At 32.3% G+C, this 21,755-nt stretch overlaps 1 protein-coding gene, 3 non-coding genes and 1 pseudogene across 4 annotated transcripts; 4 read left to right on the forward strand and 1 right to left on the reverse strand.

Moving 5' to 3' along the window:
* Nucleotides 1–830: 830 nt before the first annotated feature.
* Nucleotides 831–1,015, forward strand: LOC148869609 (U2 spliceosomal RNA; annotated as a pseudogene).
* Nucleotides 1,016–4,225: 3,210 nt separating this feature from the next.
* On the forward strand, nt 4,226–4,384 carry LOC148869610 (U1 spliceosomal RNA). The gene has a single exon (XR_016108523.1). It is a non-coding gene; the product is annotated as a U1 spliceosomal RNA (small nuclear RNA).
* A 1,314-nt stretch (nt 4,385–5,698) lies between these two features.
* LOC148869611 (U5 spliceosomal RNA) lies at nt 5,699–5,817 on the forward strand. The gene has a single exon (XR_016108520.1). It is a non-coding gene; the product is annotated as a U5 spliceosomal RNA (small nuclear RNA).
* Nucleotides 5,818–6,922: 1,105 nt separating this feature from the next.
* Nucleotides 6,923–7,117, forward strand: LOC148869612 (U2 spliceosomal RNA). Its single transcript, XR_016108537.1, has one exon. It is a non-coding gene; the product is annotated as a U2 spliceosomal RNA (small nuclear RNA).
* A 4,167-nt stretch (nt 7,118–11,284) lies between these two features.
* Nucleotides 11,285–11,950, reverse strand: LOC148869613 (large ribosomal subunit protein eL39). Its single transcript, XM_088967573.1, has 3 exons — nt 11,855–11,950; nt 11,676–11,779; nt 11,285–11,567 (listed from the first exon to the last, which is right to left on the reverse strand). Exons 1-3 carry the CDS (start codon nt 11,855–11,857, stop codon nt 11,519–11,521), a joined length of 156 nt encoding a protein of 51 aa, XP_088823699.1. The 5' UTR covers nt 11,858–11,950; the 3' UTR covers nt 11,285–11,518.
* Between the last annotated feature and the right edge of the window lie 9,805 nt (nt 11,951–21,755).

The following is a 21,755-nucleotide window of genomic DNA, read 5'->3' on the forward strand; positions in this document are numbered from 1 at the left end:
TTCCGCTTCGGTGCTTGTCTAGAAACGATGGGCTGCTTACGAGATGACCAGGAAATCAAATTGTTAATTGCCTAGAAAAATGCAATAACCTTCTTGAGATTTGCGGTCATCGGGGCAGTCAACCCAGCCCACATCAGAGAAGGCATGGAGACGTAAAGAAGAGGAAGGTGTGAGACATAGCCTGTAGTCAAGTGTGCTTTTGATATACGGGAGAATTCTTTTGACAACAAGCCAGTGAGTTGTGGTGGGTCGATGGAGGAACTGGCGTACTTTGCTAATAGCAAAGGGAAGATCGGGTCGAGTAATTAGCAAATACTGCAATGCACCCATGGTGCTGCGATAGAGAGAAGGGTCTTCCATTGATGGGTCACCATCATGTTGAGAGGTAGTGGTGGAGGCAGCCAGAGACCATAAAATGTACGAACAGCCTGAATGCCAAGGAAATAACTGATATAACCAACATCATTGAGAGCGAAAGAGGCTTGCATTGTATTGACAATGGCTAAGAGGAGATCAGAATTGGAACCCATTAAGAGAATGTCATCAACGTAGACTAGCAGGAAGATGACGTCTTGTTGTCGATGAAGAACAAACAAAGAAGAATCTGATTTGGATATTGTGAAGCCATAGTCAATTAAGAATTAACTTAACTTAGAGTTGTTTGAGCCCGTACAGAGATTTCCGAAGGCGACATACAAAGTGAGGATGATGAGAATCAATGAATCGCTAAAAGATGGGCCAGTCTTTCGAAATAGTAAGAGAAAGCACATAAATGGTGGTGGGCTTCACAACAGGACTGAATGTGTCCAAGTAGAGAGGGTTTAGAAAGCATTCCTTTCTCGACCTTTTGGCTAAGATCAAGTGTAGTATTTATCAGTTTAATGTCTGATACGTGGGCCATTGGCCCACATGATATTAAATTAATTTTTCTTGGGGAAGGCCCACCACAATAGCTTGCCACTGGGGCTTTCATTCGTCGCCCATGAGTTGCAGTACTGTATGCGTTGCTTCTTTGTAGGTCAAATTCTAATTGATTGAAATGCAACTATGCATTAAGCTGCTGATACTACCAACGTAGAAGGGTCTATATTACAGCTTTTGCTAGACACAGTGTAGGCTGAACTAATTAATCAGGAGGTTGCTTACAATTTTGATAGTTTCTTAATCAAAGAAAATTTTGTTTTTGGTAATTGATTCAGGAACATTTTAGCTGTGTATACACAGGCTGTGAAGTGAAAGTGTGAAACCAATGATAATTGTTGGGCTTCATTTAGGCGTGGGCATAAGGGCCTTATACATTTTATGACTGGTATGGGGTATTATCATGTTGATCTGATCTCAATGGAGTCTGGCTTTCTGAGCGTGGTTAATTTATCATCTTATGATGAATGAAGCTGACCTGTAATGTTACTTTCTGTTGATCCAAAAAGTAGCTTGGTAGAATCAAGAATCAGGTTGCATTTGGATGAAGTTCACGATTTATGATTTGTGTTTTTAAAGCATAAAATCACACATTCCCAATTTGGAAGAGTATTAAAAAAGAACAAAATCAATGGATACAAAGCCCTTAGGAAAGAAAAAGAAAATGTTGTGAAATCAGTTTTCAACAATATAAACGATTTGTTTAAAGAAGTCAATGCAGAAGAGATAAGAATAAATCCCCAGGCCCTGATGGCCTTACAGCATTTTGGAAAATTTTGAATAAGGGGAAATTCTTAAGGAAATGACCCATACTTTGATAATTCTAATCCCCAAGCAGAAAAACCCTGAAAAGGTCACCCAATTCCATCTTATTATCCTCTAACCATCTATAAGGTGGTAGCCAAAATTATAGTCAACAGATTTAAGAAGTTGCTTCCAGAACTTGTTTCTCCAAATCAAATGGCCTCTATCTCTGGCGCAATTATTCAAGATAATATAATGCTTATGCATGAAGTGGTTCATTGCTTTAAGAAAAAACAAGGAAAAATGAATATTTAGGAGTTAAAGTTGACCTAGAAATGCTCTCTTTGTCAATGTCAAAATGAAGACATCACCCATATGTTCTTTAATTGTCCAAAAACCATAGATATATGGACCTATTTTCCAATAGCTATACCTATCCCTCACAATTTTAAATCTTGGATTCATAGTTTACAAAATCAACCCCAAAAACACATTATCCTTGTTGTGTCATACCCTGTGGATCATTTGGAAATCTAGGGATGTCATAATATTTGAAAAGAAAGAAATATCCATCAAATCCATGTGGTCAGATATCAATAATATATATTACTGACATGTATATTTTGCTGCTAACCCATCTGTTCAAAGTGGTATCAGGTTTTGGAAATGCATTACATGGGTCCCTCCTCCTCAACACAACCTTAAGCATAACTCAGGAATGGCGCGCTTAGCTGCTGGTCTTTTCAGAGATTTTAGGGATCGATGGTGTGGACTGTGGAGGATACCTCAACAACATTGGCATTTGCTTCAATTGAAATGGCAAAACTATGGGCTATTCATGAGGGGCTATGTCAAGCAATTCAAAAAGGCTTCCTTCCTCTCATCATCGAATCAGACTCCTTATCCACTGTTACTACCATTCAACAAGGAAAAATCACCCAATTGGGAATGGAAGTTCTCTTCAAAAACACTATGCAGCTTATTACCCAATGTCCAAATGTTACCTTCTCTCATTGCTACAAAGAAGCAAACAGATGTGATGACAGTTTAGCCAATATAGCTTACGTTTTCGTAGAAATACCTAAATGATCTCCTATAAATATTATAAATCTTTTGGTAGAAGACATGACTGAGTCTCCTCAGTGGAGAAGTTGTAAGTTTTTTGTTAGTTAGTGTTATATATCATTGTTTTGGATAAAAAAAAAAAAAAGAAGAATACGATAATGATTATTAAAGATGCATGATATGCAAAGCAAAGAAAATATGTAGAGTGTAAAATTTTGTGTTTTGTATTATATATATATATATATATATATATATATATGTGTGTATGTGTGTGTGTGTATGTATGTATGTATGTATATGTATATTTGTATTTGTGATCTTTCTAAACCAAGCCTAATTAAAATTTGGTTGTAAATGTATTAGGGATGCAAGTTGGGTTGAGATCAGGCTGGGTTAGGGCTGGCATGGCTTCTCTACCTTTTGTCAAATGTTCCTATTTACTAAACGCAATGATTGGGGTCAATTCAGTATTAGCATTATATGCATATAAGGACATAGTTATTATGTTCATGAAAAAATTTGCTTTTAAATTTTAAATTGTTGGCATACAACATATATGCATATGACTCGAATCTGCAATGAGGAAATAATTGAAAGACTTGAGGATTATGATGACCTGTGATCACAAAGTGTGTCAAAGTCTCTAGAATTCTTTCCCTAGGGCATGGAGTCTTTGATGTTCAAGTTAGCCAAGGTGGGAGAGTGAAAGAGGGGAGTTCAGATCTGTGCCCTACAAGGGGGCACCCTATAGTGTCCCACAGCACATCCCCGTTGTGTTTTGGAAACATCTCTCGATGATGACATCATCGAGACTGGTATTATCATTGGGAGATGTTTCCAATGCATGGCGGGAATGTGCTGTGGGATACTGTGGGGCGCCCTCTCATGGGGTGCAGATGTGAACTCGAAAGAGAAAGCTCATAAGCCAGAGCATTGCTACTGATCTAGCCTACAAGGTTATCAAAGATCATGTTCTACATCTTTTGCCTCTTTTTGATATAGTGTGTATAAATTATCTAAAAAGAGAGCAGAACGAGGGTTGCTCATGATAATAGCCTACAAGGCGTAATCAAGTAGTATGTATAGAGAGCAACCTGAATTCCTATTGTACTGATGATACTTTAAGTAATAGCCTTGTTCTGATAGAGAAAGTGCTTTTCTTGTAGATCCCACATGAAATCAAATAAAACAAACACGGGAAAAGCTGTCAATGGGAACCATAATCCCATCAACCAAACAAGGCCTTGAAGAATTGGACCCACTAGAACAATTGGGTGTGACTTGAATTTTATTGGACAGTCGAGGAAAATTTCATATCAAAATAAAAACTATGCACAAAGATGGTTAAACATTATTTAGTTCATGATTTTTTACATGGTTGATGTCATTATGTGCCCAGATCCCACTATTGTGCTTATAGTCCCACATCGGTAAGATAGAAAAGAAGCAAGGGAGAGAGGGAGGTATAAGTAGAGAGAAAGGAGAAAAGACAAACATACATACCTGGACGGGGTCGATGGGTGATCAAGAAGGACCGTGGCCTAGGTGGCGACCTCCATTGCACTAGGGAGGGGTGCCCGCCTAACTTCTCCCCTAGAGTGAGAGTGTACGTCATAATTTGTTCTAGCAGGGGTACGTGTTCGCGCGGCCCCTACCCAATACTAAATTCAAGTTTTAATTCCACTACCATTTGTTGAATGTGAATTTGTAGCGCTTCTGATTAAAACTGAAAACGGATTCTATTTTTTCAAGATAATCTTCACGTTGTTACTAGTTTTAACCTGTGGATACTAATCATGGGGTAGTTGTTTCTTCAGCTATGATTCTATTATCTGGACCTTCAGAGTTTGATTGAGGAAGAGCTGATCGACTACTCTATATCCATCAACCTTCCTCTAATTTGGTAAACGTAAATGCAGTGTAGCTTTCATTGGTGAGTCCAAGCAAGGAGCAGTCGCCTGCGATCTCTGAAACTCAAAAGGGGAGTTGGTTAAAGCTGTAGGTCAGACTTCCTGACCATTCAACCTTTGAAGCCCAGCTCAGTGCCCAGTGCCCTTCTAATGGGTGTTCCAAAGCTGTTTCTGACTTCTGAGCAGGTATCTCATGTTCTTTTAGAGTCTGATGCTTCTGCAGTTGTTAGTGCTGTCAATAGTTGAAGAAACATAGAGTTTTCTTCTGTGGGGAACATTCTTATTTCTTATTGATGTGGATCTGCTCTGGGATCAGTTCAATCCACTTTTCTTCAGTTCAGCATGTTAACAGAACCCAGAATCAAGTCGCCCATTATTCTATTTCTCGGCAGGCGCTGATCCCCCCTTGCTCTTTCAGCCATGACTCAATTTTTTCTTGCGTGGGTTTTTGGTTTCAACTCTTTTGAAGTTGGGCACGCGACTTGGGTTTGGGTTGGGCCCTACTCTCAATTTGTAGCTCTAAGTCGAATTCAAGAGCCTGGAATTCTGTCCAAGCTTCAGCTATTAGCATCGGATATGATTGTGTCTTCACGCTTCGCATTGTATCTAGGAGTCGGATAGCTTTGAACTGATCCGTAGATTATTGAGTCAGGGAGTCTCTCTCTTGTAAAAGAGAAGTGGTGTTTCTTTTGTGAACAGATGCTCAAATTCCGTTACCCATCAAGTTATAGCAAAGGGTTCCATTAGTCTTCTTCAGAGTTGGTTTGGCTCTCTCCCACTCCCAGATTGGCCGATTGTAGATCCTGATAAAAGACACCTGTGCTGCTGTGAATCATTTGCCATTGGTAGTGACTTAACCCGGTTTAATGGAAGTGCTTTTTATATACCAGAAGAAGAAAACAACTTTTCTCTTTAGTGGATGTTGAATGCCTAAGTCCACGGGTGATAGAGTTGATTCGATTCTCTCCTCCCTAAATCCCATATCGGACGTAAGAGGATAACTTCATTGGCCAGAGACTTTATATAAGATTTACTTCAGACTTCTTTAATCTCCATGGAGCCGTGCGGCGAGCACAGAGCGAACTATTCTTTCGCCTTTTACTAAAGAATACCGTGTGCTCGTCGCATTAAACGGCATACGCTTATTTTTGAAAGGCTTTCTCAGTGCTGAGAAGGCCTGAACAAATCATTAGTTATATAAGTATTTTTTCCTCGAATGCTTAATTCTCTTTTTACGGTATCGTACTTGTAAGCATATATCTGGCTTTTTACTGTATTGTACAGGTTTGTAATGGAGTCCTTGCCACTGGGCACTGGAGTCTTCCAATTGGGCAAAACGCTGTTTATCATGTATCATCTGGTTTTTTGTTTGGCTGCTATGTCTGAAGATTATATATTCCAAGATCGGAATTGTTCACTGAATCTTATGCTATGCCTGCTAGGGATCCGGTTGGTTCAAAGTTTAAAGCTCTCGAATATACGCATCGAGTCCGACTTGTATCACTCTTTTCGAATAGTCCAAACTCAAATCCAATTTTCCGTGTGGAGATCCAAGTTATTTCGATGATATACGTGCGGTTTGAAGTATCTAGCTTTCAGCAGGTGTCTCGGCACTTCGTCCCCCTCTCCAGCAATCGGCTGGTGCGCGCATTTCTTTGGCAAAGCAGGAATTATTACCTTAAAGCTAGCTTTGATAAGCTCTGTGCTCTCTAGTCAGATTAAATATTTGCATGTAGCGGGGTTCCCCCCCCGTTTCTTCAATTCAGATTTTCCGGTTCAATTAACCAGATTTTTCGGTTCCGTTTCTTTACCTTCCCAACATTCCTCTGGCTGATCCAATTGCTTTTACATGGAGATGGTGCTGTGATGATGAAAGCAGAGAATTGAGTCTTGGAGTGACTGCTAAAAGCTAAACACCCACCTACAGATGTTATGGCAAAAAGCAATTTAACCCATTGAAAGGGAAGAACATAACTGGAGAAGATCTTTCTGGAACAGAACTCAAGATACAAAGGTCAGCCAAGAAGGGAATCACCAGATTCTTTTGATGTGGGGAAAAGCCTTGTGGGATGGAACTCGAAGTAGGTCCTACTAGATGAATGATCTAGTTGGGCCATTAACAGTTGCAATGGTAGTACTGTGGACTATGGAAATCAAATTTTGGGTATGGCTTCTTTTGATGGCAGTAGTGGAAATTGATTCTAGTCCCACATCGGTAATGTAGAGGAACATTGCAAGGATAGTTAGAGTTATAAAATGCAAGTGAAGAGTCTGAGACAAGCGTACCTTTCTCGGCCTTTTGGCTAAGATCAGGTGTAGTATCTGTTCTTATCAGTTTAATATCTGATACGTGGGCCATTGGCCCACATGATATTAAATTAATTTTAATGGGGGAAAGCCCATCATGGTAGCTTGCTATTGGGGCCTTCATGAGTCGCCCATGCGTTTCACTATTGCACTGGCCTGGCGTACCCTTTCCAAGTCTATACAAAATTTTCATAATAATGGTTCCTTCAACATAAGACCACTCGACCTGATAGCTATAACCGATCTCTGTTGACTCTTGTCTTGCCATCTGCATAATACAATGCCAGGAGGTTGAGAAGGTTGATGTTCTTGTGTGGTAACTCCCACAGCTTTAGTTTCACTTGTTTTGCAAGCCTAAGACCCTAGAAAAACAAAAACAATTTATTAAATAAAATGCCACTCCACTTTTGCTGAAGGAACTCTGAACATACTTCATGGAAATTCACTGTACATTGGGAATATTTCCCCATGAATTTAATATACAGGCATATGATGTTATCCATCTATCCTAATTTTTGCAAACACAGTATCTATGATTCCTGAAAATGTATGATATCAGAAGAACTTTGATGAATATCAGCTGATTGGTTACTAGTTTTATGATTTCAATTATTTGATTATTAGTTTTTTCAGATGTGATGCCTTTCCGGGTATCATAGTGACTTTTTGCCAAACAGGTGGTCTATATAGCTTAAGAATGAACAAATATCATTAGCATAAGATTCACTTGTGTTTACAATTTGGTTAGAATAGGTTTAAGGATATAACTGGGGCTCTAGATTCTTCACTTACGGTGGCTACTCTTACTCCAGTTCACAACAAACATTCCATTCAAGTAAATTGTGGAGTGTAAAGCAAAGTGTAACCCTTCTAGAGAACTTGAGATCCTGCTGGAAAGATGTGCTTTTCTTTCAATCTTTCTTGCTCTGATAAGTTTATTACAATTTCTGGAGAGCAAAGTGTTGACATCTGTGCCAACACTACATTCATCAATGCCAACATCTGATGCTTTGATGCCTAGGGAAGATAGGTCCAATAATACCGGTTAGAATCAATCCAAAAGGTTTTATTTACAGAGTATGATAGATTTCATTTGACGCAAGAGCCAGTCACAAGTCGTGAACCCATATGGAAGGAAGGTTCCTGTGAAATAGAACACAACATTAATCAAACTACTATCAAAGACCAAACAAACTACAGGACTTTAAACAAATTAAACCGTACCTTGATGTTGCAGGGATGAGAGTCTGCACTTGAAAGTGGTGCCTTGGTCTAATTATCTACAACCGAAAAACAGTGGAGAAAGGAAAAACAAAAAGGCATGCCTTGATCTACAAGACTTTAAATCGACCGACAGGAGTTGGTTGCTTCTGAAATTTTCTTCTTTTCCACCAGAAAAAGTAGAGATTGCAAAAACTTTCTTCGTCGACGTTTTATATTTGAATCAGGATATCCATAGTCAAGTTTAATATTGTTAAGCGTTGTTGTAATGGTGTCGCATCGTAAGTTTACTAGTGCCAAAGGGCAAGCGGTACAACCATACAACCTCGTTAAATTTATTTTCGAATGCCTAGAAGGTTTATTAGTGCCTGTTTGGTTTAGACAGGAATATTGGCATCAGAATCAACTAGAATGAGATTCTTATTCCCACAAGAATGTCAATTCCTCAATGGAGGAATGTCATTCCTCCAGAAACGGAAATCACACTCAGATTTCACCCAACAAAACAGTTGACCATTCCCAATTCAATTCCAAAACCCTATTCCCATGAACCAAATGGATCATTATTTTAAAATCATGGTCCAGAGCAAAGTTCAAAATATCGATACACCCGATATACCCCTACCGGCGTATCAGGCAAGATTGATGGTATTTTTAACCATTTTTTTATTTTTTTCAAAACCAGTTCAGGAGGGGCAGTTTAAGGCTTTTCCACCCCCTGAACCGGTCAGAACCCCGATACACCCCTGTAAGAAAGTATCAGGAAGCCACTAGCACAATACGTATCAGCCAGTACGGGTCGATACATATTTATACTTTGAACCTTGGTCCAGAGTTGGACATTCCTCCAGAAACGGGAATCACACTCAAATTTCACCCAACAAATCCCATTTTAATTCCAAAACCCTATTCCCATTAATCAAATGGATCCTTATTTTAAAACCATAGCCCAGTGTATTGAAAACATTTTCCCATAACAAACACAGATGTTCCCAATGCATGCTGAGATGGTGAAATGTGAACCACCTATGGGGTGCCAATCTGAACTCTAACACTATTAGGGTACAAGTAGGATGCCCACTTTGAATAATGAAATTTTAACAATGTCCCAATCAGAACTAAGGTTCAAAATTTCATTACACGAAATATATGGAGTTCCCAGATAAGACCTGTTTCAGGGAAGGAAGTGTTGATACAAAGTCCGATACACCCAATTTGGCATATTGGGCTGTATCGAAACTTTGAACTTGACCGGAACACATCAAAGTTGCACCCACACGTAGAGTGCACCCACACAAAAAAAGTTGCACCCTAGATATTTGCATTTATGTACTTACAAACTGAGCCCAATTTCTATGAATAATCGGAGAAAAAAAAACTTGCAACTGCCATGCAACACCAAACGATACCAAACACCAAGGAGTGGCTATTAACGTGGAGACCCAAGGAGAGATAAAAAAGAGGGTGCCACTATGATATGGAAAAATATGATTGAGAAAAACAACTGCTCAATAAACTAGAATAATAAACGTGATAATGATTCAGGTATATGGTGGGTTTTGATTGGTCAAAGTCTGAAACAGCATCTTGGCGTTCCGGTTGCAAATACCATCGGGCGTAGGCATTACCATAGACAATCAATGAAAAAATGACAAAAACCTCTACTCCAGGTATTATCATTGAAAATGGTCTTTTCAGCAAGTGAGGTTGCTCAGAGATTACCAATGACCAGCAAAAGGTTTCAGAGTTTGTTTGTAACGAAAATTTACATAATAAATGTATACATGCATTTTCTTAAGGCAAGAAACATGAAGGTTAGAACTAATGAATCACACTAGAAATAACAGAATAACTAAAGAAAACGAGGCAAAACATTACCAGTCCATTCATAAGATGGAAACAATTACTATTGAAATGACAAGCTACGGACCAATAAACCACATCAGCCCTAGAAAGCCTCAATTGTTTACCCCAGTAAGATGCAAGAACAAAGCTACAACTGGATGTCATGGGGTACTAGAGTTGGAAGTTGGAACTGAAGTGAAACCTGATATTTCATTGTAGCACAAACTGTACAAGTTCAAGTCAATAACTGTTCAAGACGGTGCAACCACTGAATAATTTATCCTCCGAATTGAAGTTGAATATATTATAAAGAGTTATTATAAGACATGGGGAGGTGTTAGAATTTAAAAACCATTATCTCCATATTTGTTACCTTCTGGTCTATTCACTCAGATGACACCATATATGCCAGAAATCACGAGGTTACATAATTTGAAAAGTGCAGAATAGATAGATTGTTCTTTGACGGTTACAAATACAAGTGACTCTAATTGTAATAAAACCAGCCAATAGTAAAGACTAGATTATCAAAACAACTTGAAACTCAATATTGGAAAGGATTAACAATGTTGGGTATCTCCATATTTGTTACCTTCTGGTCTATTCACTCAGATGACACCATATATGCCAGAAATCACGAGGTTACATAATTTGAAAAGTGCAGAATAGATAGATTGTTCTTTGACGGTTACAAATACAAGTGACTCTAATTGTAATAAAACCAGCCAATAGTAAAGACTAGATTATCAAAACAACTTGAAACTCAATATTGGAAAGGATTAACAATGTTGGGTATTTCAATTGGTGAGGCAATATTGAATAACCAAGAAAAGGCTCTGGTGATTAACAGAAAAACATTTGGTACATTGACAGGATTAATTGAGATCATGTCCAGAAGAGTGAATGACCCTCAGTGGCAATGGCACAAAGAATAATGGGTGAAATGAAGATGCAATTTTAGGAAATTGATAATCTCACAAGGGGGAAATAAGAAAACAACATTTTGAAGGCTTTCCAAAATTAAACTGTCAGAGGGTAGCATATGGGCTGCTACTTTAACCCTTTAAATCATATTGTTCCGGGGTTCTGGTTTTGTTATGGAGAACATAATGGTAGAGTAAAAATATTAAAATATGCAGCAATATTCTCATAGTCAAGCATGTCAATGGAATTAACAGCATATAGAAATCAAAGCTTCTAAGCTCAGATTCTTCCCCAGGAAGTTGGGTGCCTGTGAATAGCAGAAATAAAAAACAAACTAAAGGTCAATATCAGATCAAAGAAAAGATATTCATCCCATTAAGAGAAAACAAATTAAAATCTAACTCATGATTCAAACATCAATGTCAGCAAAATTCCAGTTCTGTGAGCTCACTGGAGTTCCCAATTGATTAATGTGCAAAATACAGAAAGAGTATTGTCTATCCATGACTTGCAACAACTAATAACCCTAATTCGGCACAAAAAGAGGGGACTTAAAAAGGGGATAGAAGCCCACATCCACCTCAAAACCCTAGCTTTGTGCGGCGCCAGTGCCTGCGCTTCGCATTGTACCTGAAAACAGAGAAATCAGTAAGCACCATGAGAAATGTTGAAGATTTAAGAGTCGCCACGATTAGATTAAACAGGAGCAGAAAGAAGAGAAGATCAAGAGATGGGGACCTAATAGTGTTGTCGGTCCTCATGCGGATCCAGTGAGGGATGGGCCTGTTCTGCCTCATCTTCTTCGCGAGCTTCTTCTTGATTCTGAACGTTTTGTGGGACGGCTGCATATCAAACCCAGATATTCAATCAGAAACTGAAATAAACCCAATAGTAATAACAGAAAGAGAGAGACTCACCATCCCCGCTTCTGGTTCAGAGAGCTCGGCAACGAGGGTTAGGATGGAGAAGAAAGAAAGCCCTAAACAAGAGAAACCCTACGGGACAGAAATTTCAGCGTTTTATACTGAAAAGGAAACGGGAAAACGATGGAGTTAGGGCAATCAAGACTTACCCGGGGACGCGGATCTTATCTAATCTACATTGGATCGGAATCTTTTTTCCCTGTAAACCAGATTCTTTAAGAATGGGATCCTTTGTACCAGGAAGGGTAACGAAATGATGAAATGGGCTGATCTCTACATCAAAAAGATTTCAGGCTTACCCGGAAATTAGTAATTTACTAATTTATACTAAAATGATTACAAGAAAATATTAAAGGAAAAAGAAGAAAATAAGAAAATGTGTTAAAAAATTAATGTAAACCAAACCAAAGACGATTAATGCATTAACATTTTTATGATGATCAATACATTTCTCAAACTTATATTTACCAAACCTTGCAATTCTGCCAGTGGAATAAAGGCATTGGATCCTCGTGTGGACAACCTTGTTCCATTGTCATCATAAAATAAATTGATAAATTTTGTTGACCTCGGGAAAGTAATTTTTACAGATTTTCATTTATTCAATTGAATGTTTTTATGGCTATGATGTTACTTGTAATTGGACCTGTTCAATTTGATTAAAATTCAAGTTCAACTAAAAATTATCATCATTATTGTTGTTATAAATTTAATGTTTTATATTTAAATTCATTTATTATACATGCATAAATTTAATTTAATTCATTTTTTAATTTTTATAATTTTAACCACAATAAGGCATATGCCATTAAATCTAAATTCAATCCAAGTCCAACATATCAAATTTTGAATTGGATGTAGATGTAGTAGGATCTGATTCGAATTTGATATGCTTACAACCCTAAACAAAATGGATAAGGACCTAACCTTTGGCATTTTTTCACAAACTAGCTAGTCCCATACTCAAATCTTGCATGGGTGCAACTTAAGTCTAATTATTTTGGAACCAACTTGAAAAAAAAAAAAAAAAAAAGTCACGTTGGTTGAAGTTTGGGTTAAAACATGAACCCCTACTTTGGGTTGGATTAGGGTTGATGCATTTGGCAACCTAATCCAAATTTGGCATGTCTTAATATTTGTTATATAAACAAGTATGCATGTGCTTTGCACGTGGCAATTCTTTATGACGATGGTGATAGTAAATTTTTTCTATATTTTTTATATTTTTATGTTTATAAAATTATTCTTATTTTGTCATATTGATTTTTTGTTTAATATGATGAATATACAATATTATAAATGTGCTCAAATGTTTTTTATAAAACTTTTGTATTTTATACTTTTGTATGTTTATCTTTTTTTTAATTTTTATTATTATTTAATTATGGCACTAAGAGTTGACACATTTGACCCAAATGGTTGAATTGTTGACTTACCAATAGATAGAAAAACAAATCCATTTTTTGGTTGTTTAAATTTGTAATTTATTTCTATCATCAATAAAAATAATTATTATTTGTGGCACTTATTTTTTTAATGTGGTTAATTAATATAAAATATTAGAGTGCCCAAATGTTTTCAACATAATATGCATACAATACATACATACATAAATATATATTGTGTTTTTATCTTTTAATTTATTATTTAATAATGACTTCATGGGTTGACACATTTGACCTGGAAGTTGAATTATTGATCTATCACACCAAATAGGAAAACAATTTCACTTCTAGGTTAGATTTAAATTTTGTATATCAATAAATAGTTGAAAACAATTCTTCTTTATCGTGTTTTATTTTTAATATAATTAGTATAAAATATTTCAGATATGTCCAAAAGTTTTTCTATGGAGTTTTATACATTTTTCATAATTTTTATATTTATCTATTTTTAATTTTTATCATTTAAGTAGAAGATCAAGGGTTAATGATATAATCCAAAAGGTTGAACCATTAACTTGCCACAAGGAAAATGATTTCATTTCTGTGTTAGTTTTAAAATTTATATTTCATTTCCAGCATTAATAAACCAATTATTATTTATCATTCTTACTTTTCTTTGATATGATTCATATACAATATTAGATAAGTACCTAATTAATTTCTTTTACAAAATTTCTGTATTATTACATAATGCTTTTTTTGTGTTTTCTATTTTTTTTTCAGTTTTTATCTAATTATAATATCAAGGGTTCACAAATTTGACTCTAAAAGGTTGAATTGATGACCCGCTACCACGAAAATAATTTTTTTGGATTGGTTTTAAATCTATATTTCATTCTAGTAGTAATAAGACTAATTATTATTTATCACACTTATTTTTATTTTATATGATTAATATAAAACATTAGAGATGTACCCAATATTTTTATTTTAAAACTTATTTATTTTATGAATGACTGACTTGCTTGCTTTCCACCAAGATGGAAGAATGGTTCCATTTTTTGGTTAATTTTAAAAAGCATGGGAGAGTGAGAGTTAATACTCTAAATATAAGACTTAATAAAAGTTACTTATTTATCAGACAAAAATGCAATTTCAATATATTGTTTGGATATTGGTTTTTAATATTATTCTCAAATCAATTGATTAGATTGACCAATCCACCATCAAATTCAAGATTATAGATCCATTTACCAACAAACCACTTGCCTACAGTGACCTAGCTAATTAAAGCATTAAGCCATTTGACATGGTTAATGGGGTCATGTGTATATTAATGCTCATTTATCCCATTTCCATCATTAATTAAAATAATTCTCATTTATCACACTTTTTTCTATGATGAATATATAATATTATAAAATGTGCCTAAATTTATCTACAAATTTCTACATTTTCTAGAACTTTATGTATTTTATTATTTAATTATAACATCATGTGTGGAGCCACTAACCCATCACCTGGATGGAAAAACCATTTTGCTTTTTTGGTTGATTTTTAAGTCATGTGTTCCATTTTCATCATTAATAAAACTAATTCTTATTTCCACATTTATTTTTATTTAAAATGATGAATATATAACAATATAAATGTATCAAAATGCTTTATACAAAGCTTGTACTTTTCTTTGAGTTTCTATATATATTTTTAATAATTATTACTTAGTTATGACATCATAGATTGATCCATTTGACCCGGAAGGTTAGATCATTAACCTACTATCTAGCTATGAAAATGGTTTCATTTTTATACTAATTTTAAAATTTACATTTTATTTATATTATTAATAAAATAATTATTATTTATCACACTTATTTTTGTTTATATGATTAACGTATAATATTATATATGTGCCCAAAATTGTTTCATATTTTTTTTGTATTATTCTATTTTTAAATTTTGATTTTTTAGTTATACATCATGGATTAACCCATTTGTCCTAAAACATTGAACCATTAACCCACCCTTTCGATTGGAAAATGGTTTCATTTTTCATCGGTTTTAAGTTGTATATTCTAAGTCCATCATTAATAAAATTATGTCTATTTTGTCATACTTATATTTTTTAATATGACATGTATATAATAATAAAAATGTGCCCAATTTTTTCAAAATTTTCTTATATATATATATATATATATATATATATATATATATATATATATATATATATATATTTGTATTTTTATATGTCTAAATTTATATTATTTATTTATAACATCATTGAATTATCCATTTGACCCAAATGGTTATAATACTTACCCACCACCTAGATGGGAAATATGGTTTCATTTCTAGGTTTATTAGTAGAATTTAATGATGGAAACAAAAATATGAATGTTAAACTCAATGAGAGAGAGAATGAAATTTATTTAATGCCTTAAATGTAAGATTTAATGAGAGGTAATTGAATGTATTTAATAGCATTATTTTAGTTACATTTTCAACCCTCTCAATGGAGATGGACTAAATTCAAGAGGAGGGGGGTTTTAGTGAAAGAAAATTCTAGAAACTCAATAATATATATGTATGCATACTAGTAAAAATGTATGTGCATTGCACGTGGCAATATCAAATGATGATAATGATAATTGTCAGCAACCAAATGACCTCACTAGTTGAACCATTAACCTATTTAATTTGGAAAATGCATTGTGATTAAGACATTAATTCATTTTTTTTTCTTTGTATTTTAGCCATTTCTATCTTTACTACCAATAATTCTTATTTTTCAAACATACCTTTATTTAATATGAAGAATATATAATATTAACACATGTTCAAAATTTTCTATAAAATTTATAAAAAAAGTCTATATTTTTATTTTTTAGTATTTAATTTATGAGAAAATAAAAATTGCTTATTTACCAAGAGGAAATGCAATTCCAATATATTGTTTGAATATTGGTTTTTAATATATATATATATATATATATATATATATATATATATATTATAAATATTTTATTTATATTGCATTTTTGTAAACTTCTTATATGATGAAAATAGTTGAAAAATACTTATGTTTTTGTTTCTCTTTGTTTCAATTATTATATTTTCTTTTCCTTTTAATAATTCATTATTACTTTTAAATTAAATCAGGTCGTGTCAGATTCGGATATCCAACATATTGATCGGATTCAAATTTGAATCAATATTTATGAGATCCAATTAGATCTTAGAATTGAATCGAATTCAAATATACCCTGATTCAAATCCAATCTGATCTATTTGCATCCCTACAAACCACTTGCCTACAATGATCTAGCTAATTAAATCATTGAACCATTTGATTTGGTTAGTGGGGTCATGTGTTAGACATTAATGCTCTTTATTTTTTATCCCATTTTCATCATTAATGAAAATAATTCTCATTAATCACACTTTCTTGTATGATGAATATATAATTTATAGAATGTACCAAAATTATCTACAAATTTTTACTTTTTCTAGAATTTTATGTATTTTATTATTTAATAATAACATCATGTGTTGATCCATTTGACATGGATGGTTGAACCACTAACCCACCACTTTTATGTATTTTTTGGTTGAACCACTAACCCACCACTTCTTTGTATTTTAGCCATTTTTATCTTTACTAACAATAATTCTCATTTTTCAAATATATTTTTGTTTAATATGAAGAATATATAATATTAAGGTATGCTCAATTTTTTTATAAAATTTTATATTTTTATTTATTATTTAATATATGAGATAATAAAAAATACTTATTTATCAAGAGGAAATTCAATTCCAATATATTGTTTGAACATTGGTTTTTAATATATATATATTGTTTATATATAATATATATGTTATTTATTATTTATTTGTAAGTATGTTATTTATATTGCATTTTGTAAACTTTTTATATGATGGAAATAATTGAAAAAATACTTATATTTTTTGTTTTTCTTTGTTTTAATTATTATATTTTCTTTTCCTTTTAATAATTTATTAGTTTTTAAAAAAATTAAATTGAATCGTATCAAATTCGAATATCTGACATCTTGATCGAATTCGGGTTCAAATCAATATTTATGAAATCTAGTCGAATTTTTGGATCATATCATATGTGAATTAGTATACCCTAATTCAAATCTGATATGATCTATTTGCATCCCTACCAAACCACTTGCCTATTATGACCTAGATAATTAAATTATTGAACCATTTGACATGGTTAGTCAGGCCATCTATTAGACATTAATGCTCTTTATTTTTTATCCCATTTTCTATTATTAATGAAAATAATTCTCATTAGTCACACTTTTTTATATGATGAAGATATAATATTATAAAATGTACTCAAAATTATGAACAAATTTCTACATTTTCTAGAATTTTATGTATTTTATTATTTAATAATAACATCCATTTGACATGGATAGCTTAACCACTGACCCATCACTTCGATGAAAAAATGATTTTGCTTTTTTGATTAATTTTAAACCATATTTTCCATTTTCATCATCGATAAAAGTAATTCTTATTTTCACATTTATTTTTGGTTAATTTTAATAATTATTTTTGTATCAAAATGCTTTAGACAAAGTTTATATTTTTCTTTGAGTTTATGTATGCATGTATGTATTTAATATTCATTACATAGTTATGACATCATAGATTGACCCATTTGACTCGGAATGTTAGATCATTGACCTACCTACCATCTATATATGGAAATGGTTTCATTTTCAAACTAGTTTAAATTTTGCATTTCATTTATATCATTGATAAAATAATTATTATTTATCATACTTATTTTTGTTTAATTCTTAGTATATAATATTATCCAAAATTGTTTCATATTTTTTTGTACTATTCTATTTTAAAAAATATATTTTAATTATACATCACGAGTTAACCTATTTGACCTGGAAGGTTGAAATACTAACCCACTCGTAGATAGGAAGACGGTTTAATTTCCCATTAGTTTTAAAATGTATATTTGATGTCCATCATTAATAAAATTATGTATATTTTATCATAGTTGTTTTTAATATGAAAAATATATAATAATAGAAATGTATCCATTTTTTTTTTCAAAATTTCTTTTTTTCTATACTTTTTTGTATTTCTTATATTTCTAAATGTTTATTATTTATTTATGACATCATGAAATTATCCATTTGACCCAAATGGTTGAAGTACTTACCACAACCTAGATGGAAAATATGATTTCATTTCTAGGTTTATTTTAAAAATATAAAATTTCATTTTTATTAATAATTAGTGTATGGATTTATTAGTGGAATTTAACAATGATAAACAAAAGTATTTTTATATTTCTAAATTTGTATTATTTATTTATGACATCATGAAAGTATCCATTTGACCCAAATGATTGAACTACTTACCCACCACCTAAATGAAAAATATGATTTCATTTCTATGTTTATTTTATAAATATAAAATTTCATTCTATTAATAATTATTGTGTGTGTATTTATTAGTGAAATTTAATGATGATAAACAAAAGTATAAAATGTTGGATTTAATGAGAGAGAATGCGATTTATTTAATGACTTAAAAGTGAGACTTAATGAGAGGTAGATGAATGTACTTAATGGTATTCTTTTAATTATATTTTTTGCCCTGTCAATGGAGATGAACTAAATTCAAAAGGAGGGGTATTTTGGTAAAGAAAAATTCCATAAGCCAATACCTCATCATTCACACTTTCATAAGTAGTATATAGATGTGTGCATGCATGTATGCAACTATCCATCTATAAATGTGTATTTACATATATATCAACAAATATAATTTTATAAGTAATTTCTTTTCGATATAAAAAAGTATAATTACCCTAAAACAGTGCAATTTTGTTTTATACCTATAGTAATGCTAAAATTCAATTAATCTTGATGCACCAAATTTAAGTCTAAGATATAAAAACATTTTAGTGAAACATAGTAGGGTGTATGTTTGTGATCATGTTAGATTTTCATTTGGTTCATGAACACAATTCAGCATTCTAAATACTATTAGTATGACATTGCTAGCTCTAGGATCAGAAATCCATGGTTCCAAATCCAACAAAATAACATTTTTTTTAACATAATTGTCTACAACTTTCTCAATCAAGAAACATGGTTCACTAAGGTAAGCATAATATGGTAGTTGTATGACAATGTGATCAAAAGTAACTATATGCATGAGTCATACAATCAATGCTCACACATCATGTTTCAAAAATGTGAACCTTGAACAAAACAACCTCTTTTGCATTATGTGGTTCCCAAAAAAAATGTCTTTTTAGAGAAAAAGATTGATATAGCTTTGGAAATTTGGAACCTTACCACCCTTTTAGAACCATGAAGAGAACACTGCCATAATAAAGAAGTCGGTCTCACACAATTCCACTTCAACCTGAAATCCAGTTGGGGGTTCAACAATTCAAGTTGTGTTAGGATTAGGGGTTCTCGTGGTTCGGTTAACCAACCATAGGGTTTCTTTTTTTGAAACCGAATCGTTCCTACCAATTTTTCCATATCCCCAAACCAAAATTAAACAGATTCCACCAATTAACCGATTGACTGGTTTCAGTTTTTGATAAATTTGGTTCTTTAGTTTTTCGGTTTTTTATATTTATAAAATATATTATAAATAAATATGTATATAAAATATTATGTTATAAATACTAAATGGCATATAATATATTAAAAATACTATAAATATATACAATATATGTAATATATTTATAATATATTATATATTTTAAATAGATAAATATAAATAAATAATTATAATCAAAATTTATACATATATTTATATATAATACATTTATATTTATATATAATATATAGATAATGTGAGGTATATTAAATATATGTATAATACATATAAATAATTATATAAGTTGGTTTGGTTAAATACTGGTTTTTTTCTAGGTTAACTAAGAATCAAACCGGTCCTTAGGCTTTTCAGAAATACCGAATTGATCGATTCAGTTAGCTGCAATTTTCTATTTGGTTTGCTTGATTCGGTTCGATTTTTTAATTTTTTATGAGACCCCTAGTTAGGATTGATCTCAACGGCTCAACTGAAACCTATCTTGAGTTGCACTTCTAAATCATCCATGTGATTGTTTGGTTTATTCAGATAAAATACTTAAAACTTTTGAAATTGAAATATTTAAGTTATTAATTTTATCCTTTTTAATTTATTATAATCAAAAGGTTTGTCTTCATTGAAAATAAATCAAGGTGAACTACTAATATCTTCTTATCTGAATCATACAATATATTAAATAGTACCGTGATATGCCTTGGATACACATGCATATTGAAGAAAAATAAAAATACACATAGAAACACTATAAATACTTCAATGAATCATAAATATACATTAATAACATTCAATAAATCACATGTTCTAATGAGTTTTATAAAAAGAATACATCATAGTCAACATATAGGAACACACACTCAAATTTACTCTAGTATCTAACTATCATGTTTACACTTCATAGTTCACATTCAAAATTCATATTTCTTGCTTCTAAGAGGCTACAAGTAAAGAATTTACAAGAATTAAAGTGATAATTCTTTTGGTATTCAAATGGTTATTTAGTAATATTTTTTATTTAAAAAAATAAATAAATATTCAAAAATAATTCTTTTGGTATTCAATTTCTGTTTTTAACTAAATAAAAATCATAAATAGTATCATATTATATAAAATATATTAATTTCTTTTCTATGTAATTTTATCTAGATTTCAAATTTCATGAAAAACCCTATGTTTATTTATAGATTATGATCCTTACGTTGTAAGGGATAGGAAAATCCCAATTATACTATCCAACCATAAAGCTTACATTGTCACAACTTCTAAGTGACTATATAATTAATATTTATTTCTTATTTAAATAATAATTATTATGTATTTTTTACTTCAAAAAATTATCAAAATATTTTAAAATATTTAAGATGAGACTTCAATTGGTATATGGGTAATGATAGATCATCCATAGGTCTACAACATTCTCTCTCTCTCTGCATTCTTTTGTTTCTGCTCTTCAGGGAATTCTACTGATGCTGTAGAATATTGGTCGATATGCTATCATACATACCAATACATTACCAATACGATAATGAAATGGTAGAAAAGTTAAGAAAACACTCCATTTGTTACAATTTCCCGTATCAGACATTGTGTCAAAATTTTAAATCTTCTAAACCATTTCGCATGAAAAATAATCCTAAAATAATAAATATTGGAGGATATAACAGTACCATGTGTCATTCTCATAAAAAGACATGTATTATTGGGTTAAGCATGATCAAATCAACATTGCAAAGAACCTTGCATGAACCAAAGATCCATTTTGTCTGCTGTTTGGTCCGAGGCTGACAACACTAATCACAAAAATTGAGGCAAAACCTACATATGGTGTATGAGTGTATCAACTCCACTGTAAAACAAAAAATATAAAT

This window comes from Nelumbo lutea, chromosome 2 (assembly GCF_056320005.1).
Source record: "Nelumbo lutea isolate HS-2025 chromosome 2, American lotus-T2T, whole genome shotgun sequence".
Taxonomy (NCBI): domain Eukaryota; kingdom Viridiplantae; phylum Streptophyta; class Magnoliopsida; order Proteales; family Nelumbonaceae; genus Nelumbo; species Nelumbo lutea.